Source organism: Giraffa tippelskirchi, chromosome 4, assembly GCF_054371585.1.
Source record: "Giraffa tippelskirchi isolate mGirTip1 chromosome 4, T2T-mGirTip1v1.2.pri, whole genome shotgun sequence".
Lineage (NCBI taxonomy): Eukaryota > Metazoa > Chordata > Mammalia > Artiodactyla > Giraffidae > Giraffa > Giraffa tippelskirchi.
This window is the reverse complement of record NC_137278.1, coordinates 86,262,052-86,285,344: the sequence shown is the minus strand read 5'-3', so window position 1 is coordinate 86,285,344 and position 23,293 is coordinate 86,262,052. Positions and strand designations below refer to the sequence as shown.

The following is a 23,293-nucleotide window of genomic DNA, read 5'->3' as shown; positions in this document are numbered from 1 at the left end:
CTACTTTGAATGACTCTTTGGTAATCCAGATTCTGAGCCTACTTTTTCTAAATTTTTTCAGGCATGCCTAAGCAGGTAGATGCCAGGGCAGTTTGGCTCTTGGTTAAACAGCAAAAGTATACTTGTGGTCTAACTTGAAGATGGAAGCAAAACTTTTTCCTCTCAAGTTTGTAATACATTCATCAGTTGTGAATCTGCTGATGCTTTTTATACTTTTTACATAGTTACATTGATGCTCAGTTAATTTATCATATCAGGGCTTATCAACAGAGCTCTCCATTGTGTTCATGAAGTCGGTTAAAACAAATGGGTCTTTTTCAATTAAAGATGTGCAGTGATATTGCACATGCTTTTATTTTTGAATTAGTTTTGAAAATTATATGGAAAAATATCATCTCCATAGCTAAATTTCCTAGTTTAAGATAAAATGTAAGGCAATATTTATGATATAGCTCTATACACTGCTAGTGTAGTGTGTTTGTTGATAGCATCCTAAGGGATTTTCAGATTAATCCTATAAATGTCTCTATGTGTTTGAATGACTTCGTCTTTTGGTCTTGCAGCTTGGGGTGTGGTTTTCTCTGGGCTGTGCCTATCTGGCCTTGGAAGACTATGGAGGTTCAGCGAGGGCATTTCAGCGGTGTGTGACTCTGGAACCCGACGTAAGTTTGTTTGGTCTTCTTTCCTTATCACAGCTCTTTGGTACTCTCTAAGTTATTTGAACTGTACTGTAGTTCAGAACAGCAATTCCTACAAGTATGCAGTTTCAGTTATGCAAGATGATTAAGTTCTAGAGACTTGTTGCACAACATTGTGCCCATAGTTAACTGTACTGTGTTGTGCACCTAAAAATTTGTAAAGAGGGTGATCTCATGTTAAGTGGGGTTTTTTTTGGTTTGTTTTTTTTTTGCTTTTTCTACTAGCTTAAAAAAAATTTTTTTATTGGAATATAATTGCTTTACAATGTTGTGTTGGTTTCTGCTGTATGACATCATGAATCAGCCATATGTATACATATATCCCCTTCCTCTATTTTCTCTTCCACCACTACCCACCCATTCTACCCCTCTAGGTCCTCGCAAAGGACCCTGTCGTTTACGGCAGTTTCTCACTAGCTTATCACAATAAAAAAGGAGAGAGAAAAGAAGGCAGAAAGATTCAAACTTTCTATTATTTTTATGTCCAAGAAAAAGAGCATCATTCCTTTTGTGTTGGAGGGAAGTGTACCTTTGGTAGAAGGTCATGCCCTAAGGTTGGAGAAGGCAATGGCACCCCACTCCAGTACTCTTGCCTGGAAAATCCCATGGATGGAGGAGCCTGGTAGGCTGCAGTCCATGGGGTCACTACGAGTCAGATACCACTGGGCGACTTCACTTTCACTTTTCACTTTCATGCATTGGAGAAGGAAATGGCAACCCACTCCAGTGTTCTTGCCTGGAGAATCCCAGGGACGGGGGATCCTGGTGGGCTGCCGTCTGTGGGGTCACACAGAATCGGACACAGCTGAAGCGACTTAGCAGCAGCAGCAGCATGCCCTAAGGTATATGATTTCTAAATCTAGAAATAAGTTTTTTCTTATAATATCTAAGGTATTCATAGTTTTGTTTAGAAAATAATTTTAATAAAATAGTTTTTTAGTTAGAAAATATACTTTGCTGAAATATACAGCAAAATGTCACATATATTTTGTCACCCCCCAATATGGGCTGCCTGTTAATTGCATTATTAGAAAGTTCTTTTTTTGATAGTTTATGGTCTTTAAATATTTAACAGCTTTACTGAGATGGTAAATAACTCACATACCATATAGTTCATCCATTTAAAGTGTACAATTCAGTGATTTTTTTTTTTCTTTTTTAGTGTATTCAGAATGGTGCAACCATCACCACAGTTTTAGAACATTTTTATTATTATAAAAAGAAACCCCCGTACCAGTTAGCAATCATTCCCCATTTCACCCAGAGACTTTCCACTCGTACCTCCCACCCCCACCCCTAGGCAACCACTAATGGATATTCTGTCTCCATACATTTGCCTGTTCCAAATGTTACATGTAAATGGAATCATACAATGAGTAGTCTTTTTGATGGCTTTCTTCACTTAGATTAATGTTTCCACAGTTCATCCATGTTGTCTCATATATCAGCACTTCGTTTCTTTTTATGGCCAAATAATATTCCATTGTAATGAGCATATTACGTGTTATTTATTCATTCATCAATTGATGGGCATTTAGATTGTTTCCACTTTTCAGTTACTGTGAATTATGTTTCTGTGAACATTCACTTTCAAGTTTTTGTGTAGACATATGTTTCCGTTTCTCTTAGGTGGGTGCCTAGTAGTAGAGTTACTGAATCATGTTAGCTCTGTGTTCAAAATTTTGAGAAACTGCCAGACTGTTTTCTGAAGCACCATTTTACATTCCCACCAGCGGGGCATAAGAGTTCTAATTTCTCAGCATCTTTGTCAACACTTGTTACTATCTTTTTGATTATAGCTATCCTAGTAGGCAGTATCTTGTTGTGGTTTCAGTTTGCATTTCTTTGACAGCGGATGATCTTGAGCATCTTTTCATGTACTTATTGGCCATTCGTGTATCATTAGAGCGGAGAAGGCAATGGCACCCCACTCCAGTACTCTTGCCTGGAAAATCCCATGGATGGAGGAGCCTTGGTAGGCTACAGTCCATGGGGTCGCTAAGAGTCAGACACGACTGAGCGACTTCACTTTCACTTTTCCCTTTCATGCGCTGGAGAAGGAAATGGCAACCCACTCCAGTGTTCTTGCCTGGAGAATCCCAGGGACGGCGGAGCCTGGTGGGCTGCCGTCTATGGGGTCGCACAGAGTCGGACACGACTGAAGCGACTTAGCAGCAGCAGCAGTATCATTAGAGAAATGTTTACTCCCATCCTTTGCCCATTTAGGTTATTGGTCTTTTTATTGTTGAGTTATAAGAGTTCTTTCTGTGTCCTAGATATAAGCCCCATATCAGATACATGATTTGCAAATTTTTTTTCCCATTTTGTAAGTTGTTTTTTACTTTATTATAGTGCCTTTGAAGTACAAATATTTTTAGTTTTTATGAGGTCCAACCTGTTGCTGTGCTTTTGGTGTCATATTTAAGAATCCACTGACAAATCGAAGGTCATGAAGATGACCTTATCTTTTTTTCTAAGAGTTTTATTGGTTTAGTTCTTATGTTTATGTCAAATCTACTGTTAAACCTGGTCATTAAGCTTACCATACTATGTGTGGTGGTGGATATTCACTAAACTTATTGTGGTAATCACTTCACAAATATATACATATACCAAATCATTATGTAGTACTTCTAAAACTGGTACAATGCTGTATATCAATTACATCTCAAAAAATAACATTGTTTCAGATAATGTGCTTTCTTTTTTTTAGTTCAAGAATTTTTATTTGGTTCTTTTTACAATTTTTGTGTTTCTACTGAGATTCCCTAATTGTTCCCTTATTATGTTCATGTTTTCTTCAAATATTTGATTATATTTATAACAACTGCTTTGAAGTTTTCATATGTGTATTCCAATATCTCCTTAATTTCTGTGTCTATTTCTATTAACTGATTTTTAATTTGGTTATGGAAGAGTTTTCCTGCTTGTTTGCCTGTCTACCAATTTTTTTTTAATTATCATATCCTACACTTGTGGATGCTATGTTGTTGAGTTTCTAAGTTTTGTTATCTTCCCTTGAAGAAGGTAGAGGTTTTTTTTGGCATTTGGTTAATTTAATTCTGGATCAGCTTGATTTTCAGCTTAGAGTAAGTCTGTTGTTGTCCTTATTGTAGAGTTGCAGTCACCCTTCTCTTGAGGTATAACGTTTGGGGGGCTGAATTTAATCCCACGGCTGATCAGTAAGAATTCTCCACTAAGGCTGGTTTGAACTTGACTAGGTCCCAGCACTTGTGTGACCCCTAGAATCTCCATCCAGCTCACAGCCCTCTGGTAGTTGTTCCCTACCTGACCTTAAGAAATTTTGCCCTGCACAGTATAGTTTAGTATTCAGCCAAGGATTCAAGGAGTTGCATATTGAGATTTCTGGAGCTTATTCTCTGAACAGTCTCTCTTCCCTGGTAGTTTGTCTTGCAAATTCAACCACTTTTGCAGCTCTGAACGCTGGACTTTTGTCTTCCTTTCAGTGAGACTTGCTGTGTTTTGTTTGGTTTCTGTCTTTCTGTGGTGCAGCCCTCTAAGTTCCTCTAGCTGGAAGCGCAGGTTGATTGTTGAGACACCTCAACAGCTCTTCTCTCAGGGATCACAGTCCTGTGCTGCCCACTGTCCAACTTCTCAAAAACAGTTGTCTCCTAAAATTTTGTCCAGTTAGATATCTTTTTATGGTAATAAGACTAGTCTGGTCCTAACTGTATTCTGTCTATAAGCAGAGGTCCATTGCCATTAATTTTTAAATTGTGTCTTTGGAACTTCAGAACTACATACTCTGTGCTTTATAAAATGTGGAACAAAAAAGAACAAGCATAATTTATATCATTCTTGTTAGAATCAACATTTATATAGAGGCTTTAATTTATTTTTGTCATTGCATAGAGGAATAGGTAGAGAAATGTGTTTGATGAAGTACATAGCCTTAACATTGGAGAACACATACTCCTTTATTCTCCTGTCTGATAAAAGATGATGGTAAAATAGCAAACCCTTTTATGATAGGAAAAACAATATTCTGCACTGCTTTAGATTTGTAATTAATCTATATATTGTGTAAATGCCATTGTAAATTGCCCAACTATTTTGTAAATCTAAATTTGAAAATAGAATCTTTTCTAAATTCCAAATTAGGACTATAACAGTTATATCATTCTGTTGATTGTTTTTGTGACTTTTTAAAAATTATAAATGTTAGGTTTAATTATAAATGTTAAATTTAATTTACTTTTATTATACACTTTTAAACATTCCTTATTGAAAATTATGATCATAAAAGCACATCTTGAGCTAAGAAAATATGTTATATTTTTGTTGGCAGCAATTATACCTAAAGGAGAGGATAGTCTGTAACTGAATTCTCTATCATTTCAGAATGCTGAAGCTTGGAACAATTTGTCAACTTCTTATATCCGATTAAAACAAAAGTAAGTACACCAAAAAAAGATGAAGAACTTTGCTTCCAAAATAACGAGATTTTCTTCAATTGAACAGTGAAACATTGTGCCTTTACTTGTTATCTTATTATCTTTTTCCCCTTTCCTACCTGTGTCTTTGAGTTACAATGACTTGATTTAGCCATTTGCATTCTAAGTGTAGTTTATTTCTTTAAACCACTTAGTGTATAATAAATATTTTTTTGAAATCCTTATTTGAAATTGAAGTTTTGTGTCCTAAATTTCATTACCTGATAAAAGTAAACATGCCTTTAGTCAGCTCAACAGATAGATTCTTTTTTTTTTTATTGGCGAATAAATGCTTCACAATATTGTGCTGGTTTCTGCCATACATCAACATGAATCAGCCACAGGTATATGTATGTCCCCTCGCTCTTGAACCTCCCTCACATCTCCCACCCTATCCTATCCCTCCAGCTTGTTGCAGAGCGTGATTGCTTGCTGTGTACTAGACATTATTGAGAAATAGAAGTATGAACCAATGACTTCAGGGAGTGTGGGTTTAGAAAATATTATGTCATATTATTTAAAATATTGATTAATAACCTTGGTCATATGTGGTAAATCTCAATGAGAAGTACAAAGAGGGCTGTGATAGTAGGTAATATTTGTAGAACACTTACGTTCTCTACCACTTGTATAGTCCTCTGAGGATCTCAGAGGAGAGAACACGTGTGATGCTGGTTCAGAAACGCTTCTGAGAGATTGTTGGACTCAAGCTGTAATTTGAAGAATTGGTAGAGGGGACAGGCTTTGGAAATAAATGGTCATTAATGGCTGTGCTTAGCCTTCTGAATTTGGGTGACCAAAAGCAGAGTGACAGGCATGAATGCCACACTTTAGGGGACAGGAAGTAAAGTCGTCCAGCTTGAGACTAGTGAGAGCCATGGTGAGAGGATTGGGAAGGTCAGTTGGGGTCATATGGCAGCATGTTCTGATTATCCGACTAACTAGTTGAGACTATCCTGTTGGTAATAGAAAGCCAGAGATTTCAGTGGGGTAATTTCATCAAGAGAGAAATTTCTTGAAGTTTCATGAAGAGGGAAATTTATCTGATGACAGTGTGTGAGACGGACTAGAGAGGAGACTGGGGGCTGGGAAACCAGTCAGGAGACAGCTGTTGTAATAGTCCAGACGGGAGATAGCTAGACTGGAAAAAGAAGGGGCAGATGCCAGTTTATAAAGGGGACAAGCAACTGGACTTACTGACAGGCTGCAGAAAGCCAAGGAAAGGGAAGAGGCAAGGATGGCTGTTATCCTAGTTTTAAATAAACGAAAGGATAGATATATTTCCATTTTTGTTTGGCCTTATTTTCAAACTTAGTTTTCTTTGTGAATTCATGAGTATTTCTGGAGATATCATTAAATCCACATTACGTCGAGATCATGAAATGCTTCTGCTGCTCTTGGATGATAACTACATAAATAAAGTACTGTTTGTTCGACCACGCTCTTTGGAAAATAATATTATGTTCTTGATTGCAACTGATTGTGTTAAAACTCACTAGAGACTCTTTTGGTGTAAAGCAAGGGGAAGGAAAATCCCTGTCATAACCGTGGAATGATCTCAGTGGGTTTTTCTAGTAATCTTGATCATTGTGTATGTAGCGAGGCTCTTGATGTGCTACGTTGTCCTCCAGCCCATTGATCCTAAGAATTCTAATTGCTTTCTCTCTTAGTGGTTCTTGCACATTGTTTCTCAGCTTCACTTTGACACTGTTTTGTCTTCCTGCAGCTCCCTGAATAGGTTTTTGTGTAAAAGTGGGGTTGTAAGGTCAGAGGTCACTCCTTTATTCTTGCCATTTTACTTTGCTTTCTTTGCTGCCACTTCTCCAGACATAGCTCATTTTTCACTCATGAGATTGTTACTGCAGGGGCAAATCATTACTACTCCTCTCAAAAGAATCCTATCCCTGCCTTAAAGTGACCCTTTCAACTCCCTCATCTCTCTCTCTACTGTTGCTGGGTTCTTCACTAAAGTGCTGTTTTCCCTGTTTCATCTGATTCTCCTAGGCATCCTGTCCCTACCAGTCTCTTGGGAAAGTTTTCCATCTTCCTATATAACTGTCATAGTGCATTATCACTACCTTCATGGTTTGATAAATGAATCCAGAATTGAAGCTCCCTAGAAAGAAGTCATTCCAAAAAAACGCAATTTTATTGCAAAAATTTTGTGGACCAAGCAACTATGACTAGAAGATAGGAGGACACACAGGAAAAAAGATAATCCTCCTGGTGTGGGATGCTGCTGGTTGATATCTTTTCCAATAGGATAACTTCATCCCTACCCATATGTGGATGGGAGACCTTGGGAATCTCAATCCACCTCAGGAATCTCAGTCGACAGTTGCTATCACATGTGAGGTGTACAGAGGGAGTGGAGAAAGGGGAAAAAAAGAAAAAAATTATATAGAAACAATTTGTGGCCGAATATGAAGAAGTGTTAGAGCAAGGGTACTTCCATTTTTAACTGTAAAGGAGGATGGGTCTGGGGGTAAATGAATCAGTACATTCCATGACAACTTTAGGTAAATTGTTTAATGTAGAGAATACAAAACTAAACTGCAGTGAATTGGTTGTTATGAAAAGACTAAAAGACTAATTGTAAAGAAGTCATTTCATTCAGTACCGTTGATTAAATGATTTGTGTGACTAGCTGAGAAAGTTACTGATGGTATGGGCACACTTCTTTTTCAGTTCTTAAGGGGGTGACTCTCAGACCAATGGCCTGGGTCAGCCAGAAGAACCTCCATCATCATCTCTAAAGTTTGCCTTGAAGTCAGCAAAATGGAAGTCTTGATGAAACACTGTGAGGCTCAGCAGGAAAAGAGACATGGACCTTGTGGTCTTAAGTTAGCAAAGCAAATTCAAAAAGGCTGTTGGAGAGGGACTGATAGCTTACCCTTGAAAGAGGTTACTATCGTTGTCCATTTTTTATCTTTAAGGGAGCTATAGTGTTTGTTCAGCCAGTAGAGTAAACCATTAAGAATCTTTCTGATAGGTAAGATGTTTAACTTTTAAAATAGGTGACATGAAGTTTTGTTGATTTCCTTGTCAATAACAAGTTTTTAAGTCTGTTTCTATTTTCTGAAGTAGCTTTGATAAGGCAAGGATTCTGTGATGGCTTGATAAACTTTATCTGTAAAAACCACCTAACCTGGTTTTCATTTTTATTGGTTTATTTGGCTTTGTACTTGTTAACTCATTTTGCATAATTTGTTTGTGATGTTCTCATGATTTTTTAAAATACTACTAATTTTATTTATACCATTTTCCTAAATTCTAATGGAATTTCTCATGATGTACTCTGCATATAAGTTAAATAAGCAGGGTGACAATACACAGCCTTGACATACTCCTTTCCCGATTTAGAACCAGTCTGTTGTTCCATGTCCAGTTCTAACTGTTGCTTCTTGACCTGCATACAGATTTCTCAGGAGGCAGGTCAGGTGGTCTGGTATTCCCATCTCTTTCAGAATTTTCCACAGTTTATTGTGATCCACACAGTCAAAGGCTTTGGCGTAGTCAGTAAAGCAGAAGTAGATGTTTTTCTGGAACTCTTGCTTTTTCAGTGATCCAACGGATATTGGCAACTTGATCTCTGGTTCCTCTGCCTTTTCTAAATCCAGCTTGAACATCTGGAAGTTCATGGTTCACATACTGTTGAAGCCTAGCTTGGAGAATTTTGAGCATTACTTTGCTAGCGTGTTAGATAAGTGCAATTGTATGGTAGTTTGAGCATTCTTTGACATTGCCTTTCTTTGGGATTTGAATGAAAACTGACCTTTTCCAGTCCTGTGGCCACTGCTGAGTTTTCCAAATTTGCTGGCATATTAAGTGCAGCACAAGCTGGAATCAAGATTTCCGGGAGAAATATCAATAACCTTATGTATGCAGGTGATACCGCACTGATGGCAGAAAGTGAAGAAGAACTAAAGAGCCTCTTGATGAAAGTGAAAGAGGAGAGTGAAAAAATTGGCTTAAAACTCAATATTCAGAAAACTAAGATCATGGCATCTGGTCCCATCACTTCATGGCAAATAGATGGGGAAACAATGGAAACAGTGGCAGACTTTATTTTTGGGGGCTCCAAAATCACTGCAGATGGTGACTGCAGCCATGAAATTAAAAGATGCTTGCTCTTTGGAAGAAAAGTTATGACCAACTTAGACAGCATATTAAAAAGCAGAGACATTACTTTGCCAACAAAGGTCCGTCAAGTCAAAGCTATGGCTTTTCCAGTAGTCATGTATGGATGTGAGAGTCGGACTATAAAGAAAGCTGAGCGCCAAAGAATTGATGCTTTTGAACTGTGGTGTTGGAGAAGACTGCTGAGAGTCCCTTGGACAGCAGGAGATCCAACCAGTCCATCCTAAAGGAAATCAGTCCTGAATATTCATTGGAAGGATTGATGCTGAAGCTGAAATTGAAACTCCAATACTTTGGCCACCTGATGTGAAGAACTGACTCATTTGAAAAGACCCTGATGCTGGGAAAGATTGAAGGCGGGAGGAGAAGGGGACAACAGAGGATGAGATAGTTGGATGGCATCACCGAGTCAATGGACATGAGCCTCAGTCAACTCCAGGAGTTAGTGATGGACTGGGAGGCCTGGCGTGCTGCAGTCCATGGGGCCGTAAAGAGTCAGACAGGACTGAGCTACTGAACTGAATGGAGTTTAGCTAGACATTTGTTTCATTATTTTTTTTTCAAAGAGCCAACTTTTGGTTTTGTTGATCCTTTGTTTCTTTCTTAACATTTCTTCTCTTCTTTCTTATAATTATTTGGTGTTCTTGTATCAAATTAAGTTGAATGTTTTAACTCGTTTTCCATCTTTCATAATTATAACCAATCCATGTAAAAATTACAAATTTTTCTCTAAATACTGCTTTTTGTCTCTAAATACTATATCTTACAGATAGTGATATATAATACTTTCTTTAAATTCTAAATATTTTGTGCTTTCTAATATGAATTTCTGCCCCCTCATTGGTTTCTTTACTTTAGGAGTGCATTTTAAGTTTGTAGGCATATATTTTTTTAACTCTGTATTTACTATTGATTTTTTATTTAGTTGCAAAGAATATAGTCTACAAACTTTTAGATTTACTTACTAAAAACACAGTTCAAAAAAAAAAAACACAGCTCATAATTATTTTTGTTCTCAATTATTAAGTTACTGACATGCTTCCTCAGATTCTCTTCTCATCATTGAATATTTCTTATATCCCTTTTCTTCTCTTTGAAAGTCCTATTATTTTTGCAAGCAGGGACCCTTTAATAGTTCTTTTAAGTAAGGACCAGTGGCAAAGTTTCCTTTTTTTTGTACATGTTAAAATTTTTGATTTTGCATTTATTCCTGAGTGTTAAGTTTAGTTGATGATAAAATTTTAGGCTGACAGTTACTTTCACTTAACACTTTATAGGTAGTGTTTTATTGTCTTCTGTCATCTTTTGCTGCTTATGAAATATCTGCTGTTCTCTGTCATTCTTTTATAGGTTTTAGGATTACCTTTATGTACTGCAGTTTCACATTATATGTCTAGGTATTGGTTTACCATTATTTAGAATACTCAGTACACAAAATACACTTTTGATCATAGAATTTAGATATTTGTTGAGTTTTAGAAAACGCTTAGTTATTATCTCTTCAAATATAGTGTCCTACCATATTCTACATGTGTTTACTCTGAAATGTCTATGGAATGTGTACTTGAATCTTACCTCTCATTCTTCCCTCTGTGTCTTTATTATTCTTTTTATTTTTTAATCTGAATTCGTTTGAATTTCTCACTAATATCTCCCAGTTCATCAATTCTCTCTGTGTGTGAAACTAGTTTTTGTCACATGTTGAGGTTTTTTGGTTTGTTGTTTTTAATGTCTTTTGCAATTTCAAATTTTCTACTTGCTTTTTATTTGTGTATCCCTATTCTTATTTCATTTGTAACTTTTATTTATTCATTCATTTATTTGTTTGGCTGTGTTGGGTCTCAGTTGCATCATGCAGAATCTTTCGTTGCAGCTGACGGACTCCCTAGTAGTGGCCTGTGGGCTCATTAGTTGCAGCACGTGAGCTTATTTGCTCCGAGGCATGTGGGATCTTAGTTCCCCAACCAGGATCTAACTCGTGTCCCTTGCATTGCACAGTGGATTCTAAACCACTGGGCCATCAGAGAAGTCCCAGTTTCTACCTGTTTTGTTTGCCATTCCCTGTTAGGGAAATTTGGGGTGGTTTCGGGTTGTTTGGACCTCTAATTCTGTTTATTAACATTAATGTTTAAGGACTGATAGAAAGTTCACATTAGCATTTTATACATTTAGGTATGGCTTATTTAGCGGTGGTTATTCATTATTGTTTTTTTATTTTATTTGACCTTCAATAGAGTAAAAGCTTTTAGAACATTACAAGAAGCCCTCAAGTGCAACTATGAACATTGGCAGATCTGGGAAAACTACATTCTCACTAGCACTGATGTTGGAGAATTTTCTGAAGCCATTAAAGCTTATCATCGGCTCTTGGACTTACGAGACAAATACAAAGATACTCAGGTAGGGTATTCGTATTTTGTTACTTAGTTTGTGTTTAATATTAATACTTGACTATAGAATATAAATTGTTCCCTTGACTCTACACGGGAAAATTTTGTTAAACTCAAGTAATATATAAAAGAGTACTTTTCTTGTGTACTTGAATATGCTTAGTTACATATTAATTCTGACATTCCAATGTCAAATATGTTTATGTAATGATAGACTAAATATCACTGTGACTCAGTAATATGTGGTTTACATGTATATAGTCAGCTTGCAGAAACTTATGCTTATGTTAATTTATTACTTTGGTTATCTCAGTGTAATAGCTGGAATAAATCCCATACTCATTTATCCACTCATTAAACAGTCATCTGTATACTTTCAGATTGTTTGAACAATATAGAAATGAAGACTAACATTTTCCTTGTACTGTTTAATAAGATGGTCTTCATCTTAGGATGAAGTCAGAACTGGTTGACTCTAACACAGTACAGAAATTACTATATCCTTTCAGAAACTGGGAGTCTTGAAGGCCCTAGGTTTTACATCCAATAGGATTAAATATAAAAGACTTTTTGTGGGGTTTATTTGTGAAGAGATTGTATAAAGATAGAGTGTACAGGAGCTTACAGGTTACAAAGTCAGGGGGCTCGAAAATGTAACATTATATTTGCAGTTATGAACATATGCTATTAGTGAATTTGGAATTATGTAAAAACAGAAGTAAGATATAATATATGATAATATCTCACTACTCTCATGACTTAGTATATATATATATATATTCCAGCTGTTCCAAAATTTACCTTGTCTGATCCTTGTTTTTTTTAGCTGCAGCCCTTGATCTGTATGCATGCTTTTGCAAATTCAGCTATATAATCGGCTAAACTGTTTTAAAGCTCAGGTTCTGGGCAGTTCACTTAAAGATCTGCGACTTTGTGAAAGTCACTCAGTTGTGTCCGACTAATTGCAACCCCATGGACTATATGGTCCATGGAATTGTCCAGGCCAGAATACTGGAGTGGGTAGCCTTTCCCTTCTCCAGGGGATCTTCCCAACCCAGGGATAGAACCCAGGTCTCCCTCATTGCAGGTGGATTCTTTACCAGCTGAGCCACATGGGAGGCTAGTTCTGTGACTTTTTAAGTAGAACCATATACCTACTTACAGGAGCTATGTTGACTCCTCCAATTACTTGTCTTTTCCTTGTTTTTGTTTTGTTTTGGCCTTTTTAACTATTATATATTGACCATCCAGTATAGAAAGAAGAGGCTTGAGCTTTGAGTGAAGATCATTTAAAACATGTTTGGAAGCATAGCAGAGTTTTTCATCCTAGAGAGGATAGGAACCCTTGCTGGTCTGTTTGCACGCTCCCTCCCCCCCATCCCCCATCATCTTACACTTGTCCTGTTCACTGTTGTGATGGCTCTTCCTCTTCTGCACTCAGCCCCTAGGCTCTGAGCAGGTCTCAGTGTGTTGCCAAACCACTGAGGCTGGAACAGAGATTCCAGAGTGCCTGTTTCTTGTTTACCTCAACTGTAATTTTTTTTAAAAGGTGCTTCTTTACTGAGGAAGCTTCGTGAAGGCTGTTCTAAAATCTCATGCTTGCTTAGTCGCTTCAGTCGTGTCTGACTCTTTGTGATCCTATGTGCTGTAGCCCGCCAGGCTCCTCTGTCCATGGGATTTCCCAAGCAAGAAAGAATACTAGAGTGAGTTGCCATTTCCTTCTCCATCTGAAATCTCAGTGAAAGAAAGTGAAAAGAAAGTGGAGGCGCCCAGTCGTGTCCGACTCTTTGCGACCCCATGCACTGTAGCCTTCCAGGCTCCTCCGTCCATGGAATTCTCCAGGCAAGAATACTGGAGTGGGTTGCCATTTCCTTCTCCAGGGGAATCTTCCCAACCCAGGGATCGAACCCGGGTCTCCTGCATTGTAGGCAGATGCTTTACCATCTGAGCCACCAGGGAAGCCTCAGACAAAAGGTAAATAAGCTGCATTGCTGGTATATTCCATTTTACACTTGAAGTAAATTCTTTTTTTTTCCTTTCACAAAGCTTGTTAAGGATGCATAAAGATACATTTTGAGCAATTTTCAGAAAATGAAAAAAAAAGTAAAAAAAACAAAACCTTCTCCCAGCATAAATTGAGATGCTTTCCTGTAATTTTTATTTTAAATAGATTTTCCAAATGTGTTTTAGTGACCATGTTCACAGTTTTGTTACTCCTTCCGGCAAATCTAATTATAAGAATTTTCACCCATAGTAAAATTGTATTCTGATTCCCATTGAAAATTTTCTAATCTTGTACCTGTTTTAGCAGATTATTTAACTTACATAATTTCTAATTTAAGTGAAAATTTAGTAGTTTCCTACCTAAAGAAAATTATTAGAATTTAGTTTAAATTCATGGCAAGCTAATGTTTTAATTTCTTTTTTTCCTATAATTCTTCTGTTCTTCAAATTCAGAATATGAACCAAACCTCCTTTTGATGAGTTTGGAATTGGTTTTTATAAAAGTTCAGTAGTTTTAGAAACAGTTAAGGGTGACATGCAGATTCGTTAGACTTCCTTCTCACAGCACTGCTGCCACACACAAGAGCACTGAGAATTGTTCCTGTTAGGAAAAAAATACTGCTTGTAAACAAAGCACTTAGAGAAGCGTAAGGTGCCGTAATGATGCCAGATGTTATGGCTCTTTGCTTAATTTTTATATTTGGATTTGGGGAAATAATACTGAGAACATATGGGCTAGATAACAGTGACGTGTTCAGGTCAAAGGATCATCTCTAGCAATTTATAATAGAGAACTTGTGGGTATTTAGATGGAGAAATAGCCACAGTGAGATAATTTGGTAGTTTATATAAGGCCCTGTGAATAGCCCTCTCCAGAAGTGTCACAGAATGCTGATGGCAATGTTTTGGTCTCTGGCAGGTGTGGGTAAGCTCGCTCCATAGTGGTTAAGTCATCATCGAAGGAGGGTCTTCAAGGCTAGTGTGGGCTTAGTCATATTTAGCTTTGTGACATGCTTGTGTCTGTCATCATGCTTTCTCACCGCTCATCAGCACGGACAGAGACAATTGATAGATTGTCTGGAATATTTTTATCTTGGCTAAAATAATTTTACTTAATTTGACTCTGCAAGTTAGGCAACAGGTGTCTTTCAGAAAAACCCTGATATTCTTGTGTTTGACACTACCTGACCTCATTCTATTTTAATTTGCTTTAAAATTCTCTTTTTGTCTATTCTTTTTCTACTTTATAGATATAATTATTTTTGTTTAAATTTTTTTCTATTGTGTGTGTGTAAATTCATACTCGTTTTAATACAGACACAGGATAAATCAGCTATAAATTGTTTTTCTCACTATTTGTAATAAGAGAATGTGTGGGTAGTTATACTACCTTTATCATTTCCTGCCTTTTCTGTCTGTCCTAATTTTGACTAATGCATAGATTAGTATAGCTCAAGAATGCTTTTCTGTAATAGTAAATATTTATATTCATGTCTGGATTATACATACTTTTATTAATCTATCATAAAACTTAGTTTTGTGTTTTTGTGTAATTAGTCCCTGTTCAATTTTCCAGTTTTCTACTATTAATTTACCTACAATTAATAGTGCCATGAATATCCTTATAGATAAATCCCTATGTATATTTATGCTTCTTCCTCAGGATAAATTCTAATGTTGATTTGTTCATTTTTTTCTTTTTCTGCTCTTCCCTGTTCCCCTCACATCCCCTCCCCTTTCTCCTCTTCTTTCTTCTTCTTTGATAACTTACAGTCATTTTGGGAAAAGAATATAAGTATTGTGCTATTGCACCCCATTTGCTGTTTATAATGGAAGAGGAAGGGAAAACGATTAACATATATCAAGTGCTTACTGTGTTCTTGGCACTATCATGGATTATCTTTTACAGGGCATACAGTATTTGAGGTGGGTACTGAAGAGTCCTCATTTTAAAATGAGTCCTCATTTTATAATACATTTACGTATTCTCGTATGAATACGAGACCCAGAGAGATTATGTAACTTGGCCAGTCATATAGCTAGTAGGAACCAAAGATAGGAATCACATTTAGGCATGTCTTTTTGAGTGAATCATGCCTTGAAGTTTGTCAGAAGATTTATATTAAACAGCACATTTCCCCCATCGTGTTACTGTGCATTTGAATTATATCTGACAAAAGGTTTTCTTTTCCCCCCAAATAGGGGTATAATTTACATATAAGAAAATGCACAGATCTTAAGAGTAAGTTTGATATGTTTTGACATTGTGTATTCTTATGGAACCACTTCCCAAAACAGATACGGGACATTTTCATCACCACAGAAAGTTGTATTATTCCCCTTTCCAGTCAACTGAACCACCACCCTTTCCCCTCAACCAGGCAACTGCTTTCTGATTTCCGTCCCCACAGTTCAATTTTGCTTTCTTTTGATTGTCGTATAAACAGAATCATACAATATGTATTCTTTCTTATGGATGTTGTTCTTTGTGTGAATTTCTCTTTGGGGAAGGAGGGAGGTGATGTTGATGGAAAGATTGCCAACTCGACTGAAGTCCTAGAGCAGGTGGTGGCGGGGCTTACCTGAGGGAGAAGAGTGGAGGGAAGGGATGCATTCTCTATGGATTCTGTCTCTGTGAGGTAGATGTTATCTCTGTTTTACTGCGGAAGTATCTGCGGCCCGTCGGAGAAACTAATAAAGCTGATCTTTTCACAGCTTACAACTAGTCAAGCCAAGATGTGAAGGCTGAAGTTTGGCCTATCTAACCTAAAGCTTGTGCATGCCATTTCCTCACGCAAAGAATTTTTTTCTTCTTTTGCTGAAAGAGTGAAAAAGACAATGTTAAGCTGCCTACCTCTCTGTGATAACTGAGGCATGGGGAAGCCAAGGGTCAGGGTTATCAGGCCAGGAAGCAGAGCAAGTTCTTTAGAGAGCTCCAAGTGGAGCGGGGACGTGGCCAAGCTGGGAGGCGGAAATGGCTTCATTCCTGGCCTCCAGCCCTCCTGGAAGTGTTTGTAACTGGACCCGAGACAATCCTGTTCCTTCCTGCTGTGAAGTCCTCCAGGATTCAAAGGGCCAACGCCTTGTGCTTTTGGCCTACGTTTTAGGGAGACTTGGCCAAGGACCTCAAGGTTAGTGTTGGGGAAGAGGATAGTTAAGCTTTCCTCTTTGTGGAGATTAGGATCGCTGCTCCTCCAGGTGAGAAAACTTCACCTCTCTTCAGGGGCTGGTGGTGGTTCCCCACAGTCACACACTGCTTGCATTCCGTGGTACATGATGTGAGAAATAGGCTTAGGAAAGAGAATGCAACAGAAGTGCCACATCACTGAAATGACTGGAGATGGGGGTTAGGGATTTAGAAGTCATGACAGAGTTGGTGGCATGGCATTGGTTTAGTTAGGAAGTGAGGGACTGCAGGGCTATTTATACTGATTAAAGTGAAATCCCTCTAAACATCCAGGCTCAAAAAATATACTTAGATTATTTTATGATACACCAAATGAATTCCAAATGGGCTAAATATATGCTAAATATTTTTTCATCTCCTAGAAAAACTAGGAATACAAGTGAGTACCTACCAAATTTCCTGAACTTTGAAGCAAGAAAAGAAAACTTGAAGGAATTTTTATGACTTCATGAAAAAAGTATGAGCAAAATATCTGTAACAAGTAGAAAAGATAAAAAGCTAATAATATCCTTATTATATAAAGAGTTAACATGTGCTACAGGAATGAAATGAAACAGGATAGAGGGTTCAGAAACACTCAAGAAAGTATGAGAATTTAGTTCATGATAAGGATGGCATTTTAAATCTGTGGGATAAAATAAAATACTCAGTATGCATTGAAATAGTCGGCCAAACATTTGGGACTCAGAATGAAAGCTCTGCTTCACTCCTTAAACCAAAATAAATTTAAGTAGTTGGTTAAAATATTTAAATTGAATTGCCTTGAGAAGCAGGATGATGTTGTGGGTAAGAGCATAGATTCTGGGGTTAGACAGCCTGGGCTTCCAGGCTACCTCCACCAGCCACCAGCTGTATGACCTGAGCAAGTTACAAACCACTTGGTTCTTCACTTTCATGAAATAGGGATGACATTAGTACCTCACGGGATTGCTGTGAGGATTAAGTAAATAGCTGTATGAAAAGGGCAGAGAATATCACCTGGCACATACAAGTGCTGTTTAAGTATAGCTGCCATCATCATCCTTATCATCAATACTATTATGGAAGGTGTAAAACCATAAAAGCACTTGATGGAAAATATTTTTATTAGCTTGGGGGTCGAGAAACCATTCTTTATCATGACACAAAAGCCATACCCCACTAAGGCAAATATGGAGAGATTTGAATTGAAAACTTCTACATATGAGGCAAGGAGAAGGGGGCGACAGAGAATGAGATGGTTGGATGGCATCACCGAATCAATGGGTATGAGTTTAAGCAAACTCCGGGAGATTGTGAAGGCTGGGAAGCCTGGTGTGCTGCAGTCCATGGGTTGCAAAGAATTGGACATGACTTAGTGACTGGACAGAAACAATGAGAGGGCTGGACGTCACTGTACTGAGTGGAGACAGTCTGCCACATGACAGCTGTTCATTTAGTGCTTCCTGAACTGAAATGGGAAGAGGATTAGTAGAAGCCAGGTAAGTGTCCAGGAGGCGTTTGTCTGAGTGTTCTCAACGTTGCCTTGGTCTTTCTAGGTAAGACTGCTGGATTCGTTACCTGGGGCTGCTATATCAAATTACTACAAACTTAGTTTCTTTAAACAACAGAAATCTATTCTCTTCAGTTCTAGAGCTAAAAGATTGAAATCAAGGTGTTGGCTGGGCCATGCTCCCTCTAAAGGCTCCAGGGAACCTTCCTTGCCTCTTCCAGCTTCTGGGGGTTCCTGGCATTCCTTGGCTTGTGGCAGCGTAATTCTAATCTCTGTTTCCCTCTTCACCTACTTCATCTCCTTCCTTGTGTCTATGTGTCATCTCCTTTTCTTATAAGAACATTAGTCATTGGATTTAGGGCCCACATTAATGTAGTATGACTTAATCCTAACTAATTATTATTAACTATTTGCAAATGAGCTCACATTCTGAGGTTCTGTTATGACATGAATTTGGGGTGAGTATTCGACCTCCCCACAACCTTTGCATTCCTTTTCAGAGGGAAAGCAGTGGCTTTGAGAGTAGTGGGGCTGGTAAAGGTAAGGGGATGTGTCTAGCACACACCTCACTGGGAGCTTTGGTCTAAGTAGAGGCAGCATGCACAGAGGCACCCTCTAGAGAAGGCTGGAGATACCTCAACTAATCTCATGCAGGCCTCACCTAACACAGTACCACAGATGTGAACATCTGAAAGTGACGGAAGGGATAAGAAGAAGGACGGAGTTGATAGAAAACTTAAGAAAGCTCTTCAGAGAAATGCACTTACTGGGTCATATGCTGTACTGTACTAAGAGATAAGACTGAAATCCCAGGCCATCTTGGACAAATTAGAATTTCTAAGAAGGATCTATTATTAGGCTTCAGAAGATTGTGAGATTACCTGAAATATCATGGAAAAAAATTGTGTATGTGGCTATATAACTACCTCTTCTGGGTAGGGGATTCAAAACTCTCAGTCAGATCTACAAAGGTGTCCAGAACCCCCAGAAAAAACCACAGCCTAAATAAAGAATGATCCTTGGGGTAGAGTATTAGGGTTAGTTTTCAGATAAAAAGGCAAGTGGACCTTCTCTTATGATCACCATGGGTTAAAATTTACCTGTATAGCTATGTTATATTACAAATGCATTTATCATTGAACTTGTTTTTGAAAGTTCTCAGTGTTTCCAAGCTGTGCACAAATAATTTATGCGCCTCCCCACCCCTAACCCCCACCCCACGTCTCTGCTGCTCTTCAGGACTGACCCTTTGGGAGAGGCATCTTGCCACAGTCTCCACGTCCCTTCCCTCAGCCCTCCGGTGTCTCAGCCTGTCCGTGGCACTTAGCACAGTTGATCCCTCTTCCTTCTGCCGACACTGTCTTTAGCTGGCTTCCAGAATGTCACCGCTCTTACGCCACCAGCTGCAGCTTGCTCATCCCCTTTGCAGAATTGTTCTCGCCTTTCCTTCCCTGTGAGCAACCCCAGGCTCAGTCCTCACACTCTTTTCCTTCCCCATTTATACTGCTGCCCAGGGGATCTCCCCAGAGAAGGCAATGGCACCCCACTCCAGTACTCTTGCCTGGAAAATCCCATGGACGGAGGAGCCTGGTAGGCTGCAGTCCATGGGGTTGCTAAGAGTCGGACAGGACTGAGCAACTTCACTTTCACTTTTCCCTTTCATGAACTGGAGAAGGAAATGGCAACCCACTCCAGTGTTCTTGCCTGGAGAATCCCAGGGACGGCGGAGCCTGGTGGGCTGCCGTCTATGGGGTCGCACAGAGTCGGACACGACTGAAGCAACTTAGCAGCAGCAGCAGCAGGGGATCTCCCTTGGTTTTTCCCTCTCATCTTCCTGAGGGTATGTATTATGAAAACAAGTTTTCCTCCCTATGCCCCTTTAATTCTTTTTCACATAGGCTGTTCAATGTGTTTATTTCATTTGGGCTGCACTTTTTAGATGTCTAATTTTGTCCCTATTGGCTCATCCTCCCGTGGGGATATTGGCTCTTCGACTGGTAATGTGTACTTGGTTGGAGGGCTTAAAGCAAGCTCAGGACCAAATTGTGCCTCTCCTGGTGAAGGGACCTCATCTCCTAGAAATACTTTGCCACTGCCCCCTCCCATCACCACCACCACTGCCACCACCCAAGTGGCCTGGCTCCTCAGGAAACCCTTCTGATCTCTGCCAGTCACTGCTTTCTTCCAGTGCCCATCTTCCTGAGTTGCCATCCAACATCAACAGGTTGGGGGCGGACCTGCTATACCTGCCTGGCCCCTGGCTTGCACTGGGCTGGCACTGTTGTATTTTGGTCTCTCCGTATTGGCGGCAAGTGGCACATAGAGTGGTGTGTGGAAGGAAAAGAAAGCTTTTCCCAGGCTCCCAGGCCATCTGTGAGCCTTGGCACCTCATACTTTTCCACCCTAGGCTGCTCTTCTCCACCAAACCAGGACCCAGCCAGTCTCCATCTCTCCGGGATTTCCCACATGTTTGCTATTACTTTTTCAGATTCATCAACTTTCTCTTTTTTCTCAGCAGTGTACAGAATTGGGGTTTAGAAAAAGAGGCTGGCAACATGTTAGTGCATCAGCTTGTAGTCTGTGTAAGCTCCATATGAAGAGGAACAGTAAAACTGTTCCCACATTGGAAAATGAGTTCCATACAAATTAAGAAATAATTTAAATATATTAAAAAGGAAATACATTTTACTCAACAAACATTTGGAAAGATATTTAAATTCACATAATAAAAGTAAAATTAGAATAATAGCTGCATATATCTTTAGTGGAACAAAATATCATACACACAAACCCAGTACTGATATTTTCCAATGAAATGACACATTTTCATATACTACTAATGGACATCTAAATTTGATTTAGTCCTTTTTGAAAGTATCCAGCTTACCTCTAGAGTCTTAAATTGTTTATTCCCTTGATTCTATAGTTCTGTTCCTGGAATTCTAACCTAGAGAAGCTTCAGTATGAGAAAAATCTTTAGGCACAAAGATACGCAGTGAAATGTCATTTATAGTAATAGTGACAATGACAGCACATGGAAATGGCCTAACTGCAGTTGTTGTTTGTTGTTGTGTGTGTGCAGTCATGTTCGACAATTTGCAACTCCATGGACTTTAGCCCACCAGGCTCCTCTGTCCGTGGAATTTTCCAGGCAAGAATACTGGAGTGGGTTGCCATTTCCTACTTTAGGAGGTCTTCCCAGCCCAGAGATTGAATCCATGTCTCTTGCATCTCCTGCATTGGCAGATGGATTCTTTACCATTTGTGCCTCCCAATGAGAGGCTTTGAATCTATTAAAATGATCTATCTAAAGAAAATATGAAAATGTGAAAAAATTCTATGACATAATGTTAAGTGAAAAACAAAGATAAAACAGTTTACATAGTATTAAATATTTTATGCATAGTAAAGAAACTAGAGAGAAATTAATGGCAACATTAGTAGTGCTTGTGTTTGGGAATTTTATTTTCTCTTTTTATTTTTTATTAGCTCCAATGTCTTAGAGAAATGTTTAAGTTAAAAAGCTACAAAAACCTGTCTGGTTTTGGTTGATTCAAGATTTGGCAAAGAAAGGATAATGAAATGATCAAAGTTATTGGCACGCATATTTCATAAAAGAGCAAATCTTTCCGATGTAAAAGAACTTATTAGAAAGGAAGGAACAGCAGAGGAGTAAGGAACTCTCCTTTATAACTTAAATACAGCAGGTGCTTGAGAACAAGAGCTGGGACACGAGCTGCAGGCTCAAATCCACCTCTGCCTTCCCTTACCTGTGTGACCTTGGACAAGTTACTTAACTTCTCTGTGCTCCAGTTTCTTTATCTGCAGAATACAAATAACAAGAGCACCTTCCCCCTGGAGTTGTTAGGAGGATTGTGTTCATAGAGCTCCTTGGCTCATAGAAAGGGTCATAACAACTCTAGGGGAAAGGTGCTCTTGTTATTTGTATTCTGCAGATAAAGAATATATATATGAATATGTATATATATAAAGAGAAGACAACAGTGATAGTAGATAATATTCATATATATATTTCATAAAAGAACAAATCTTTCCAATGTAAAAGAACTATATATATATGAACATTATCTACCATCATTGTTGTCTTCTCTTTATCCTCATCAAAGCTCATGATTCCAAAAATCTCTGGTGTTTAAAACCCAGCTGCATGACTCACTTATTCTGGGCCCTTGAGAAGCTCACTTTGCCTTTCAGTTTCTCTGTAAAGTGGGGATAATAAAGTCCCTGCTTCCTCGGGTAACAGTGAAAACCAAATGAAATCAAGTTGGTCGCGTACTTAGCATGGGGCTCAACCCACAGTGAATGCTCAGAGCAGAGGTACTGGGAGGTATGGAGGGCTGATACCGAGGTGGTAGAGTTTGTTTTCCTTTAGGTCTGTTTTAAACCCTCAGAAAGTATAGGGGCACATAATGAGTGGGCAGCGATGAGGGCTTTGCGGTCCCCTTTTGACAGAGTGAGGAAGTTGAGGGTCAGTGATAATCATGATAGTTCATAGGTTTATACTGCTTTACAGTTTTCAGAGCTCTCTACATGTATGTTGACTTCCTGATACAACAGTTCACCTGCCCCCGTTAACAGAAGACTTGCCCTCGTTACTGCTATTTACAAACTTCCTAGCCATTCCTCCATGTTCATGGTGGACTTCAGCAACTGACTATGTCTGTCTTCCTCTCCACTCTAGATCTAGCTGTTCTTGAACACTTGGTTTTAGGCAGATGGCGTGTCCATTACTTTGGACTTAAACTTCTTTGTCCTCATCTTATACCATATGAGCAACCTATCCATGTGGCCATATCTTGGATCCTATTTGCCTAAGAATTACCTCTAAATTCTTAAACCATTCTACCCTTCAGCCTGTTACTACATACTTAGTAATTTATAATTTTAACTGTAACTGATGGGTTCAGTAATCAAATTTTTACCCAGTT

The 23,293-nt window shown here is 38.6% G+C and overlaps 1 protein-coding gene and 1 non-coding gene across 5 annotated transcripts in view; one reads left to right on the top strand and one right to left on the bottom strand.

The window, feature by feature from the left end:
• Nucleotides 1-23,293, top strand: part of TTC27 (tetratricopeptide repeat domain 27) — a 159,967-nt gene that overhangs the window by 123,582 nt on the left and 13,092 nt on the right. For 2 of the 4 annotated variants that reach the window (XM_081590270.1, XM_081590271.1), the window contains exons 14-16: nucleotides 564-662; nucleotides 5,061-5,113; nucleotides 11,527-11,692. In XM_081590270.1, coding sequence (XP_081446396.1) covers nucleotides 564-662; nucleotides 5,061-5,113; nucleotides 11,527-11,692 — 318 coding nt within the window. Of the gene's footprint in view, nucleotides 1-563; nucleotides 663-5,060; nucleotides 5,114-11,526; nucleotides 13,421-13,539; nucleotides 13,801-23,293 lie in introns of those variants that run through there. The other 2 variants (XR_014082145.1, XR_014082146.1) reach the window with 2 other exon arrangements.
• On the bottom strand, nucleotides 13,570-13,641 carry TRNAC-ACA (transfer RNA cysteine (anticodon ACA)). Its single transcript has one exon. It is a non-coding gene; the product is annotated as a tRNA-Cys (tRNA).